At 47.0% G+C, this 13,527-nt stretch overlaps 2 protein-coding genes across 3 annotated transcripts in view; one reads left to right on the forward strand and one right to left on the reverse strand.

Annotated features, from left to right (window-relative positions):
- Nucleotides 1–10,766, forward strand: part of CLTC (clathrin heavy chain) — a 30,017-nt gene extending 19,251 nt beyond the window's left edge. The window contains exons 18-33 of one of the 2 annotated variants that reach the window (XM_025895554.2): nucleotides 37–159; nucleotides 254–399; nucleotides 561–744; nucleotides 1,064–1,256; nucleotides 1,714–1,871; nucleotides 2,012–2,176; nucleotides 2,275–2,382; nucleotides 2,493–2,660; nucleotides 2,821–2,970; nucleotides 3,245–3,376; nucleotides 3,537–3,647; nucleotides 4,278–4,448; nucleotides 4,594–4,815; nucleotides 5,871–5,891; nucleotides 8,727–8,802; nucleotides 9,342–10,766. In XM_025895554.2, coding sequence (XP_025751339.1) covers nucleotides 37–159; nucleotides 254–399; nucleotides 561–744; nucleotides 1,064–1,256; nucleotides 1,714–1,871; nucleotides 2,012–2,176; nucleotides 2,275–2,382; nucleotides 2,493–2,660; nucleotides 2,821–2,970; nucleotides 3,245–3,376; nucleotides 3,537–3,647; nucleotides 4,278–4,448; nucleotides 4,594–4,815; nucleotides 5,871–5,891; nucleotides 8,727–8,802; nucleotides 9,342–9,466 — 2,253 coding nt within the window. In that variant the 3' untranslated portion in view covers nucleotides 9,467–10,766. The remainder of the gene's footprint in view (nucleotides 1–36; nucleotides 160–253; nucleotides 400–560; nucleotides 745–1,063; nucleotides 1,257–1,713; nucleotides 1,872–2,011; nucleotides 2,177–2,274; nucleotides 2,383–2,492; nucleotides 2,661–2,820; nucleotides 2,971–3,244; nucleotides 3,377–3,536; nucleotides 3,648–4,277; nucleotides 4,449–4,593; nucleotides 4,816–5,870; nucleotides 5,892–8,726; nucleotides 8,803–9,341) is intronic. The other variant, XM_025895555.2, reaches the window with a different exon arrangement.
- Nucleotides 10,767–11,889: 1,123 nt separating this feature from the next.
- Nucleotides 11,890–13,320, reverse strand: PTRH2 (peptidyl-tRNA hydrolase 2). Its single transcript, XM_008930492.4, has 2 exons — nucleotides 13,303–13,320; nucleotides 11,890–12,545 (listed from the first exon to the last, which is right to left on the reverse strand). The coding sequence occupies exon 2, from the start codon at nucleotides 12,524–12,526 to the stop codon at nucleotides 12,014–12,016; it is 513 nt and encodes a 170-aa protein (XP_008928740.3). The 5' UTR covers nucleotides 12,527–12,545; nucleotides 13,303–13,320; the 3' UTR covers nucleotides 11,890–12,013.
- Between the last annotated feature and the right edge of the window lie 207 nt (nucleotides 13,321–13,527).

Here is a 13,527-nt window from a genome sequence, read left to right on the forward strand (position 1 = left end):
GTGGCTTGCCTCTGAGCAAACTGTGCCTTTCCCCAGGTGTGCAATGAGAACTCCCTCTTCAAGAGTCTCTCCCGATACTTAGTTCGTCGCAAAGACCCCGAGCTGTGGGCCAGTGTGCTGCTGGAGAGCAACCCTTACAGGAGACCCCTCATCGACCAGGTACCACTGACAGGCCAGCCAAGCCTTGGCTGTCCCACCCTGACCTGTAGTACCTGCCCTGACTGATTTGCTGATTGCCTGACTGTACCTGCAGGTTGTCCAGACTGCGCTGTCAGAGACCCAGGACCCCGAGGAAGTCTCTGTTACTGTGAAGGCTTTCATGACTGCAGACCTTCCCAACGAGCTTATTGAGCTGCTGGAGAAAATAGTTCTTGATAACTCTGTGTTCAGTGAGCACAGGTGAGTAAAAACCAAGCATGGGAAAGCTTGGAATTCTACCTGGTGCAGGCGTTAAATTGCTGTAATGTGGAACAGCAAATAAACTAATGCCTTCTCCAGAGGGGAGGGTGAATTTCTTGATGGTTTCTTGATAAGTACTAATGTTTTCTTTCCCTCTTCAGGAACCTGCAGAACCTCCTCATCCTGACAGCCATCAAGGCCGACCGTACCCGTGTCATGGAGTACATCAACCGCCTGGACAACTACGATGCCCCAGACATAGCCAACATAGCCATCAGCAACGAGCTCTTCGAGGAGGCCTTTGCCATCTTCAGGAAGTTCGATGTCAACACATCAGCTGTGCAGGTACCTTCAAATCTCAGGCTGTAAGAACTCCCTGTGACCTGTGGCTTGGCTGGTAACTTGTGACTTGAGCGCTTACCACCGATGAGCAGAGTGACCAAAGCTGCTCAGTGTCTTTTGAAGTAGGACAAATGTTGTTTGTTGAACCCTGTAGTGAGTGAAACTTTGCAAGGCTGAAATCACCCACGCTGTGTGGGTTGTGTGTGGTTAGTGCCTTTTTTAAAAACTGTGGATCCATTGAAAAACGAACATAAAACACAACTTGGTGTCCCGTAAAACCGGCCTTTGTGGTAGTGGCTGATCTTGGTTATCCCATTTTCAGGTGTTAATAGAGCACATTGGGAACCTGGACCGCGCGTACGAGTTCGCAGAGCGCTGCAATGAGCCCGCGGTGTGGAGCCAGCTGGCCAAGGCACAGCTCCAGAAGGGGATGGTAAAGGAAGCCATTGACTCCTACATTAAAGCAGATGATCCTTCCTCATACATGGAGGTTGTTCAAGCTGCTAATGCCAGTGGTATGATTAAGTTTTGTTTACATCTTTGCTGTTGATGTTGCTCAGCTCTTTTGCCTGGTCTGCTCGAACTGCAGTTCTGCCAGACTTGTATCTTGATGCAAGTAGAGGAATCTGGTCCTGCAAAGACTGCCCTAAATGAGAATGGGAAAAGGTAGTGTATTGCATTTGCAGATAATCCGTGGTCTTTTAACTACCTTCTTAAGCTAGTTGGAGACTTCTGTCAGAGCAGGGAGTCTTTGCATGAAGTTAAAGACCAGGATTTTAGTTAGGCCTGTTGTAAGATGACTTTATTAATGTAATGTATGTGTGTGAAGGACATACCAGTATGAAAGCTGGTTTTGATTGCTGGGGAATAGCTGTAGAAATACTCATGTCCAACTAGCTCGAGCTGATAGTATAGTTTAAGTATAAGTGTCCTCAAGGGTGGAAACTAAAAATTCTGAACTGCTTTTCCTAGGAAACTGGGAAGAACTGGTGAAGTATCTCCAGATGGCACGTAAGAAGGCCCGGGAGTCGTACGTGGAAACAGAACTAATCTTTGCTCTTGCTAAAACCAACCGCCTGGCAGAGCTGGAGGAGTTCATCAATGGCCCCAACAACGCACACATCCAGCAAGTGAGTGACAGTGGGATGGTTTTGCTGAATCACAGCTCCTTCAGCCTTGCTGACCACAAAGGTGGAACTCAAATGCTCCACATCTCATGTCAGCCAGTGGCTGAAAATGTGCAATCCTGACCTGTTGTGCTGTCCCTCAGGTGGGTGATCGCTGCTATGACGAGAAGATGTACGAGGCAGCCAAGCTGTTGTACAACAACGTGTCCAACTTCGGCCGTTTGGCCTCCACTCTGGTGCACCTCGGGGAATACCAGGCGGCCGTGGACGGGGCTCGGAAAGCAAACAGCACCCGCACGTGGAAAGAGGTGAACTTGGCTGGCTGGGTTTGAAAGGCCTCCAGAGGTCCCCTGAAAGGAGACTTCAAGGCCTGGATTATAAACAGTAACACACTTGTCCCTTCCAGGTCTGCTTCGCTTGCGTGGACGGGAAGGAATTCCGCCTGGCTCAGATGTGTGGGCTCCACATTGTGGTGCACGCGGATGAGTTGGAGGAGCTGATCAACTATTACCAGGTAATTAACTGGCTCCTGTTACACAGTTCAATTCTTTCATGGCAGCTCTGCCCAAAACTGGAGCTGCAGAGTCAGGATGGTTCCTGATGTGAAGTCTCTGTATCCCGTAGGATCGTGGCTACTTTGAGGAGTTGATAACTATGTTGGAAGCAGCACTTGGGCTTGAGCGAGCACACATGGGGATGTTCACAGAGCTAGCAATTCTCTACTCCAAATTCAAGCCACAGAAAATGAGGGAGCACTTGGAGCTGTTCTGGTCCAGAGTCAACATCCCCAAGGTGAGTATCTGAGGCCTTAAATTTAGCTTAAAACACATCTCTCTATGCCCTGGCTTTTGAAATAGCAGCTCTTGAGGTTATTAATGGCACTAAAGCCTGAGCACTCATGGCCACTGATGGAATTCCCTGTTAACATATTGCTAATTATTCCTCTTCTTAGGTTCTGAGAGCTGCAGAACAAGCCCACCTCTGGGCCGAACTGGTGTTCTTGTATGATAAGTATGAAGAGTATGATAATGCCATAATCACAATGATGAATCACCCAACAGATGCTTGGAAAGAAGGCCAGTTCAAAGATATCATCACTAAGGTATTACTTTCTTAGTGAAAGGAGGTAAATGTCTTGCTATGTGCACTTCAGTTCTCCTCCTTCGTTAGTAGCCTGTTTGAAATGCAAAGTTCTTGATATTGCCACATAATTTCAAAGCAACTGCAATTCACAGTAACTGAAGAGATTTCTAGAGACAAGAATGAATCTTGAGTGGCTCAGTTTTGCATAGTTACCTAAAGTTATGTCTGTCTTTCATTTGGATTTCCCTACAATCACACTTGTGCTCTGAATGTGCATCTTTGCTCATCTCCAGGTGGCCAATGTGGAGCTGTATTACAAGGCAGTTCAATTCTATTTGGAATTTAAACCTCTCTTGCTCAATGATCTGCTGATGGTGTTGTCCCCTCGGCTTGACCACACTCGTGCTGTCACCTTCTTCACAAAGGTAATTTTCCTACTATCCAGCTCAAATCAAAACTTGCAGCTGGGAAAGCATTTATCTGTAGTAGCATTTTAAAATGCTTGGCTGCTTCCCTGCCTCACAGGGAAGATGCTGAGACTTCTACAAAAAGTGGAATTAAATGTGTCTCCCTGATTCCCTGAAGGTTAAACAGCTGCCCCTGGTTAAGCCTTACCTGCGCTCAGTCCAAAATCACAACAACAAATCAGTGAATGAGTCCCTGAACAACCTCTTCATTATTGAAGAAGACTACCAGGTATGTCTTGAAGCAGTTAATACCTAATGTTGTCTGTGCTTTGGGATAGAAGTGGCCATTCCTGAATCTCTGGCTTCTGTGTCAGGATTCACCTCCTATTCTCAGTCTGTTTAATGTCTGGAAACACAGGGTCCTTGTTTTCAGTAGTTTTTACCTGCTTGCTGTTAACTTGAATTCCTTAAGTACGTGTTCTTTGATACTTCAAATTGAACTAGATGGGGCCAGCCAAGGATGAAGTAGAGAACTGTTGGTGGCTTTCTGGGAGCTTTTTGTGTCATTCCTACTGGGGGTAGAGTGGCTACTGTGTTATGAGTGTGACAGACCAGCTTCTATTTATAAAAGACAAACAGTGGGTACTAAGGAAAAAACTCACAGAAGAGGCAAACAGTTATGTCTGTCTGTTCTACTGTTGGTATGGAGAGGCTCTTCACCTCAGTAATCACTGCTGAAAAGTACTGGCTGAAATAACATAAAACTCCATGTGTGTCAAAGGAAAAATAGTAGATGTCTCTGGAATACTTCACCCTCCTGGAAGCAGGACTACATGCTTGTCAAATGTTTGCATTTTGAGGATGCAGTTGTGCATCTGAGGTGTGAGTAACTTTTTTTTTTTTTTTCTGCCCAACTCAGGCTCTTAGGACTTCTATAGATGCTTATGACAACTTTGACAACATCTCTCTGGCTCAGCGCTTGGAGAAACACGAGCTAATCGAGTTCCGGAGGATCGCTGCCTATCTCTTCAAGGGGAACAACCGCTGGAAGCAGAGCGTGGAACTCTGCAAGAAGGACAGGCTCTACAAGGTGAGGCCACCCCTCAGACTGAGCTTAGCAGGCCTGCCTCCTTTGGCCATGACTTTCTGGCCAAGCTCTGAGGCTGAACTCGGTTAATACCACGCCCAGTGGTTGTTCTGTGGCCCCTGAGGCTAAAGGCTGTGTCCTGTTGCAGGATGCAATGCAGTATGCTTCAGAATCCAAAGATACTGAGCTGGCAGAGGAGCTGCTGCAGTGGTTCTTGCAGGAGAACAAGAGAGAATGCTTTGGTGCTTGTCTCTTCACCTGCTACGATCTCCTAAGGCCAGATGTTGTCTTGGAAACAGCGTGGAGGCACAACATTATGGACTTTGCCATGCCATACTTTATTCAGGTCATGAAGGAATACTTGACCAAGGTAAGAGCAGGTGCTTCTCCAACACCAAAAGCTTGTTAGTCACTGTGGTGATGCCTTGAGACTGTCTGCTTGCTACTAACATCGATTTGGGCTTTGTCAAATGTCTGTCTGTCCATGTCCACACTTATTTTTCAGTCCATCTGGGGAGAGACTTCGCCCTCTAAGAGGCTGAAACACTTGCAGGCTCCACCCTCTCAATTACAGAACCTACATCAGTAGTATTTGCCTGACCATGGGCAGTGTCTTAAAGTAGTTCCAGGACTCAGGCTTTTCATATGCTGTGCCAGTCAGGAATCCCAGCTGGGATCAAGCTTTAACTAAATTCTAGACTGTGTACTAAAAAAGCTTTACAGCTAAATCTGGACATAACTTGTTCTGCTGTGCATTTAACTCTAGAACGTGGCTCTGACACTTAATGGCACTAATTATGACTCAGCTCTTACTTGAAGTGACTCAGGATGGGGGAAGTACTTGGCAATGCTCTGACAGACTTGAACAGATGAGAGTTAAATCCAGCTATCACTACAAGACTTGCCCAGCTGAAGCTTTTAGAGCATCTTCAGTGAAATGGTGTAAATTCCTTAATGATTAAGACTCTTTCCCTGAAAGCTGGAGTTAATGAAGACCAGAGTGCCTGTTTGTCTGGAGATTTGCCTGGCAGTTCCTTGCAAAGGCAGGACTCTGCAGCCCTGGAGCCAATCTCCTGTCCTTAAATGCTGGGTTTTGGGGGAGGTGGGACTGTCTGAGCAGTAACATTGTCAGAGATGCTGATGTACCAAGTAACACTAAGCCTCTGAGAACAGTAGTCCTGGAGCAGGATTAAAGATGAACATTCCATGGTCTGCTGCAGGGTTAGAGTGTAGCTGTGAAATCACTGCAGTAAGAGCCAGCAACAAGCAGAGCTGCCTTTCTAAAGCAGATACTTCTGGTGTATCTTTGTTTTGACTCGCCTGTACCTTTTAATTATTTCTTCCCTGACGCTTTTGTTTCTACCTTTTATATGCTAAATATGGAATTTGATTTTTCTAAGCTGCACCTTCTGAATTCCTTTGCAGGTTGATGCAATAAAGGAAAAGGTGAAAGTTGATTCTTGTTTTCCATCTTTAAGTCTGGAGGACTAAGTCTAAGGATTCTGCATGAGTTTTTTTCTTTCCTATGTTTACTACACTGCTGCTACTGCTTTTTCCCCAAACAAAATATCACTAAAGCATATGCAAATTGTTTAACTCTCAGTAGCTAGTGCTGTAGGAGAAAAGTAGATTCATTTGCTACTAATAAGCTAATAGATCCTCAGGAAGGGCATCCAGATGATCAGTTGGATCACAGTCAACCTGGTATTGAAACAATGCACAAGTGCTACTGTTTGACAGCCAATCTGACTGGAAGAACCTCCTGCAGTAAGTCTTGGAGCCATAAATCAGTGAGCCATAAATCACCTGGCATTTGCTGGTTAAGGACTGTGATCCAGTTTCTGATCCCTTGACCATGACTAATGTGTGCTGACAGTAGGCAGAGTAGATACTGGCTGCTTCAGAAGAGACTCCTCCTCACTCAGGTGTCCAGTTCTCATGGTGCTGGTCTAATCCCCACGGTGCTCTAGTTCACACAGAACTTAAAACTTCAGCTATTAGACAAGTCTGTGGTTCTCTTCCCTGTAGTAAATTCCTAGTACTTGTCCAAAAACGACTGCCTTCAAGCTCTTCAGCTTCACTAAACTTCTCTTGCTACCTCATTAAAAACATAATATAAAAATGGTAATGCTTATTGCTCTTCTGAGGCTACTCCAGGGCTTGCCTTTTGCTGTGCAGTTTTGACCTTCAGAAGGGCAATCCGAGGTTTCTGTCCATCTGCTTCCCCACAAACCCCACTGTGATTCTCCGTAGCCCAGGGCTCAGCCCTAGTGGGAGTTTTCCATTAATGTGGTTCAGACAAAGTGACAAATGGCTTTGAAGATGAACTGAATGCAAACTGTTGTAAAGACACCAGTGGCACTCAGGGCTGACCTGACCAGCAGTAGTGTGAGGCCCTTCAGCAGTAGTCAGTGAGGCAGTAGGAGAGCGTGTGTGTGAAAAAAGGTAATTGAACTGCAGTGTTTGCATAACCTAAGCATGTGTAGCAGTCATTGCAATTACATCCCACTCTTCCTTAAGCTCCAAGGCATTGCTGTGGGCTGCTGTGGTTTTTTGGGGGGAGCCTGTCTGGCAGTCATCTTCAGCCCTCACTCGTGCTTCAGTACTCTTGCCTCTTTTTCATGCACACATGACACGAGAACATTGAATGCATGTTACTTTTCCTCTGCAGCTTCTTGCAGTCCCTGTGGAAAAGCCTTGAAATCAATCTTGCTACAAGTGTGTAGGGCCCTGAACCTGGTGATGCTCGAGCAAGTGGTGTAAGAACCATCCTGCAGGCTGGTTTCAAACTCGCGCTTGTGACCGTAAAGATTTGTTGAGCTCTGAGGGGAGGCATCAAAACTGGGTCAAAAATGCATTGAATGTCCTGGGCTGGAGGCTTTCCAAGTGTGTGTAAGCCAAATGCCTCTGCTTAGTAGCAACCTCTGCACATTCTCCTTGGATTTGCATCTCTGAACTTGTGCTTCTGTGTTCAGTGTGTTGCTGTTTGAGTTGAAAACAGTGCAGTTCTCAGCACAGGCTCTGGGAATGAGTCTGGGGGCGTTGGCACACGATCCTGGGCACTTTGGCAGCAGCAAACCAGATACTGGGGTGAGGCAACCAACAGGCTGGTCATGGAAGCCCAGTCAGGGAGGGAACTCGAGCTCAGCACTTCTGCCACCTCCTGGGTTTGTGCCTCAGCTTGAGGTTATGGGTTAACAGGCTTATGGAACACATGTAACTCACAGCTCTCAGAGATTTGTTGATGCAGCACAGTTAAACTGGAAACTGTTCAACTCCCGGGTGTTGGTGCAGCTGAATAAGTAACACTGACCCTGTGTAAGTGCAGGAAACCTGTCTTCAAACACCTTTATTAAGGACACGAATGAAATGAAAGGTTAATCTGGTTTGTGAGTTGTCTTACTGTCTTTAAAAGTAATTGGCGTGATTTTCTTCGACTTTACCCTAAATCTCGTCTCCCAGGTAAAATATCAATACCTCATTTTGTGGTTTTAGTTTCAGGGCCTGCCTTAGACTGTAGAAATGCTGGGTTCCCTTGGATCTGTTTTAGTAACAAGCAATATTTCACTGCAGAATAAGTCTCTTCTCTTGCCTTTCTGTAGGGGTGGGCTGAGAGCACGAGTGCACTCCCTGTGCAGCACTGGAGCTGGCCAGGCTTGTGTCCTTACTGTGTGTTAAGCTGGAAGAATTGGAGTATCTGTGGGTTTAGGCTGACTGCCACACAGTTCTGGAGTGGAAAAAGCAAGTCTTATACACATGCATTCTCTGCATTTGAACTTAAATTGCATGAGTGAATGGGTTTGGAAAGTGAAATCTTGAGGCTCAAGTGACATGTCGGATGCTATTGCAGTCTGCTGTACCTAAATCAGATTATTTTACCTCAGTGCTGTCTTCAGGGAAACTTCTGCTCCAATGCCAAAGGTCTCCAACTGAGACTGTGCTCAAATCCTAAAGGCTGTTGGTTTGAAGTAGTTGGAGCGACCCTGATGAGCTAATTCCTGATGTCCAGGTAGCTCCAGTCCCGTACGGAGCCTTTGGTACAAAGCTTCAGCCTGGAGTGAGCTTTCAAAGCAGTTACACAAATGCCTCAAGGAGGGCTTTTTTCAGGAAACAGAATCTTGACTGCACCAGTACCAACATTGCTACTTGAATTGATCTTAACTTGTAAATGGTCTCCTTTTCTGGATGGGTGTTAACATACCACTAAGGCTTTTCCACTTCTCTGCCACAAGTAAGTACCTGTTTCAGAGGAGATTTTTTAATTGTTGGTCTCAATTCCAGGTGGACAAACTGGATGCATCAGAGTCTTTGAGAAAGGAAGAGGAGCAAGCTACAGAAACACAACCTATTGTTTATGGTAATGCTTTAGTTCATGTGTTGTCCATAACACATTTTGCTCCTAAAACAACACTTCTCTAATCTTGGTTTTTCCCAAGGAAATCCTTGGAAATTGGAATGTTTTTCATGTGAAATCAAGTCTTAAGGAATGTGTTCCAAAATACTAGATAAAGTGCCACTCTGATGCCGTGGCTGCTGAGGTGGGCTGTGGGCTTGCAGGATTTAAGGTTGTCCTGGCTCATTAAGGAAGGGTGTGCAGGAGCTGTGCTATTCCAGCCTTCCAGCGAGTGCATTATTTGGCTCTTGTCCAACATGGCTATTTTCTTTGTATCCAGGTTATTCCACTAGTTCTAGTGAGAGTTTCTTCATACACTTTCCAGTGCAGTATTTTTAGCCACGTACTCTGTCCTGCTGTTCTGTGGGGAAATCCCCCCCCTGGCCCACAGCCCCCAAAGCAGCTGGGCAGGGCCTCGCTGTTAAACACACAAATACCCCCAGGGCAGTTACAGGAGCTGTGCTGAGTGCAGGGGCACTAAAGATGCCGTTTGTGTGTTGCAGGCCAGCCCCAGCTCATGCTGACAGCGGGACCCAGTGTCGCAGTTCCTCCACAAGCACCTTTTGGCTACGGCTACACTGCACCTCCCTACGGGCAGCCCCAGCCTGGCTTTGGGTACAGCATGTGAGCTGCAGCACAACTCCCTTGGGAGCAGCGTATTTTCTTACTGAAACTCCACCGTCCCTCCCCGCTTTAACTCATAACAGGGAAAAGCAAAGAGTTCTGCCTCGTGTTCTTGTAACCTTTATTTCATGAAGGACTGTTTTTTCTAGCGCAAACGATTTGAATCACCTCTGTTTAAATCTTTTTTCCACATTCCATGTCATTTAGACTTTTACTTTCGAAAGGGGAATAGTTTAAAACGACTTTGTTCAAGTGGGCTTTTGCAGGACTGCTTATTACCATTAAGTCTATTGTGAAGATTCTGATTTGCACTCTATAGTGTTACACTCTAATATTGAATCTTAAGTTCATTGTATGTGAGCAGCTTTACAGTATGTACTGTCTATTCTAAATGCATTTAAGTCTCACTGTATATTTGGAGAAAGCTAAAGCCAAGATACTTGTATTTGACCTTGCAAGACTGCTGACAAGAGACAACACTAATCAGCATATCCTCCCTGGGTTGGATTGCATAGCTCTAAAAGAATTTCCAATGCGTACAGACAACCTTGCCTGACTTCAAATGAGTAAAAAGTTTTGGTTTTGTTTTGGTTTTTTTTCCCCCTTAACCTATGCAGGTTTTTCCAGTTATGCATATAGAAAATGCTAGTGTCTTTTTGCTCACTCCATATGTAACAGATGACCTTATGTTGTGCTGTATCCTGTGCTTTTGTGGGACATTCCATTCAGGAACAGAGCACCATGATTCCAATCTGTGTATTTACTAACCCTGCCCTGAGGTTTGTGTATGTTGGATATTGTGGTGTTTTAGATCACTGTTTTGAGTGTACAGAAGAGAGAATTCAAGCATATTGCTGTTCAGTTTTGTTTGTGCAATTTGAAATTACGCGATTTAAAAATAAATTACTGGACTGTGGACATGCTGCACAGTGGTAGCTTCACTTTACTGTCTTCAAAAAGGACCTTCCAACTCAAACCAAGTATTACAGTGCTGCTGGTGTGGGGCAATGCAGGCAGGGGTCTGAGGGGGCCAGTAGAAGAGCAGCAATGGGGACCAGTAGCGGGGTCTTGCACTGAGGGGGCGATACAGGAAAATATGTAATGCTTTTTCTATAGAAAGATGATGCCAGAGAGAAGAAAATAGCACTTTTCACCAGTTGGCTGCACTGTGGTCAACTCCAGCAGATTTGAGCAGATGATACATTAGGATTGTGGTAGGGTGTGCCAGTTCAATTGAGATCATGTTCTAGGTATGTAAATTGCCTTAAACATATTTAGCTTCAAATAAAATTGACTTAAATGTTTCTCTATGAATACTGTCATATTTGAGTGTAATGAGTGTTACAGCACTGGCCAGGTTTGTGTTTGTGAGAGCTGTCAGAGCTCCTGTCTCAACCAGGGGCCACAGTTGGTGCCAGGATCCGACTGAGGCCAAATCCCCTTCTCCCTTGCTCCTGGGAACCCCACAGTTGTGTCTCTGAAAGGATTATGCCTGAGAGGTGCAGTATAAAACTCATGTCAGCCCCTCTGACATTCCTCCTGGGTCTGTAAACATGACTGATGGAGACAAATCCTTCTGTTCCCTCTCTTACAACCTATTTCTTTGGTGCTCAGCTGGAAAACATGGCCATGAGGCTGTAAAAGGTGCTCAACAGAATTCTTACAAACCAGATTTGTTACAAAACTGACCTGCAGAAATTCCACCTGCTAAAAGTGCAGGGAACTTGCCTATTTACCATCAGAGCTGCAACGGAGCTGTAGAGGTAGAATTTACTTGAGCTGTGACCAGTGTACTCTGAACTGCCCAGTAACATCTGTAACTCCTTCCTTAAACCCGGGAGGATGGTTAACCCCAAGTAACACAGGATTTAAGTGTGGCCCTGTGTGCCAACCTGTCTGTGTGAGGGTAACTCCCTCCACCTCTGCTAAACTGCACATTTTTGCAGGTGTAGGAGCCACACAGACCCCTCCAGAGGGGAGCTCAGCTTACAGCTGCTCCCCACAACTATTTACCAGCTCCTAAGGCTTGGGCTGCAAACCCAGTTTAACCAGTCAGTCTCACACCAGTTACAGGTTATTGCATCAGTTGCTCTCCCAGAACTGGGGCAGGACGTTGGCTGCAGATCCCCCCAAGCAATCTGGGGCGATTTTTAACTGCTTCCCCTGCCAATCCTTTCTGAATTAAAGAATGTAACTCTTCAAAAACAGGCAGAAAGGGGAAACCTTGCCATTTTGAGCACATGGGACAAATTCTCTTGAACTTTGCTACCACCCACCACACAAAATCCTCAACCCATTGCACAAGTTGTAAATATTGGGGGTTCCTTCCTGGGGGTAGTAAAACTCTGCCACCTCTGCTTTCTTCAACTCCCCTGAGCCAAGTGTTTTCTTCCCCCCTTTGGAACATAACACACAAACCAGAGAAACTCATGATTTACAAATGTAAACCTTACAAAACTTATTTTATTTAAACTGAGAGCATATGGGAAAACGCCCAAACTTGGATTGTAACCCTTCAGTACTGACATACATCAACTATTTTGGTCCTAGTTTAGAAGAGTTTAAGGTGACCAGAGACTTTATCTATGACATCAGCTGGCCCTGGTCCGATGCCGAGGACGGTCCTGGAGCCTGGAGCTATCTGAGTACGCCCAGCATCCTGGATCAAGCTCACGGTCAGTCCCAGGCGCTTTGCCTCAGCCAGGAGCTGGGCCAGAGTCTCCTCATCAGGAGCTTTGAGGACTATTTTGGGTTGCCCACAGTACTCCCACTGCTTCAGGAGCTCGGGATTCCTTCTCTCCACTTGCTTGTAGGCAGAGACAGCAGCGTGGGAACACTGGGCTGCCACTTTGCCCTTGCCCATCTTGAGGTCCTGGCGGACGATCAGCACCATCTTGAACTCCCCGGACTCTGCCATGACGTCTGCCTCGCCCTCCAGGGTGCTGGGAGGTGCAGGTGTTCCCGCTTTGCGCTTCCTCAGGAGCCTCTCACGGATGCCCCATCCCAGGCACAGGCCGCACGCGACTCCAGCCACGACGCCGAGGAGCTTGGTGAGATAGTCCATGGTGGATTCTGGACACTGGCTATGGAAGGGGAGAAGAGAATTTACTTGAGCACTTGGGGAGCTCTCACCCGGTTATCTGGAAACAAACAACACTTGTTAGAAACACAAAAGGGCAATTCTAACTTCACTCATTGGGAAAGGATGTTCAGAGACACCTTTCCTGGTGCGTGGTCTCCTCCTTCCCCAGCCACAGCTTTCTAACTGCAGACACATCACTGGTGGCAGGTTTCAGCTCAGGAACAGAGCTAATAACAAATGGCAAATTATCACAGAATCACAGAGTGGTTTGGGTTGGGAAGGACCTTGAAGATCACCCAGTCCCACCCCTGCCATGGGCACGAACACTTCCCGCTATCCCAGGTTTGCTCCAACCTGGCCTTGGACACTTGCAGGGATGGGCTTGCGGCGTCAGCCAGCAGGCTTCTGCTGGGCAGACTCCTCTGTTGCCAGGGCCTCATCACCCTCACAGGGAAGAATTCATCCTAACCTCCCATCTAACCCTGCTCTCTCCATATGAAGCCATTCCCCCTTGTCCTGTCACTCCGTGCTCCATCTTTCCTCCAAGTCCCCTTCAGGCACTGGAAGGCCACAATTAGGTCACCCCACAGCCTTCTCCGGGCTGAACAACCCCAATTCTCTCCGTCTTTCCTCACGCCAAAACTACACCTAAAAAATGTGCAGAGAAGCGGTAAAACGCTGGAGGGTTTTACGCCAACACCCCAAAATGAGTTCGGTGCCGGTCCCCGGGAGCGGAGCGGGGCCGCCTCCGGCCCCACCTCGGCAGCTCCGGCCCCGCCAGGCCCGCGGCCGTTGGGGCCTGAGGGGGGAACGGGGGCACAGACCGAGCGGGGATCGACCGAGCCGGGCCCTCCGACCCTCGGGGAGCCATGAGGGGCTATGAGAGGGCCATGAGGGGCTAAGAGAGGGACACGAGAGGCCATGAGGGGCCACGAGAGGGCTATGAGGGGGCCATGAGGGGCCATGGGAGGACCATGAGGGGG

This window comes from Manacus vitellinus, unplaced genomic scaffold (assembly GCF_001715985.3).
Source record: "Manacus vitellinus isolate BGI_N305 unplaced genomic scaffold, ASM171598v3 scaffold_32_pilon, whole genome shotgun sequence".
In the NCBI taxonomy this organism is placed as follows: domain Eukaryota; kingdom Metazoa; phylum Chordata; class Aves; order Passeriformes; family Pipridae; genus Manacus; species Manacus vitellinus.

Excerpts from the sequence above, each read along its gene's own strand:
- PTRH2 (XM_008930492.4), bottom strand. The coding sequence starts at position 12,526 with ATGGACTATCTCACCAAGCTCCTCGGCGTCGTGGCTGGAGTCGCGTGC.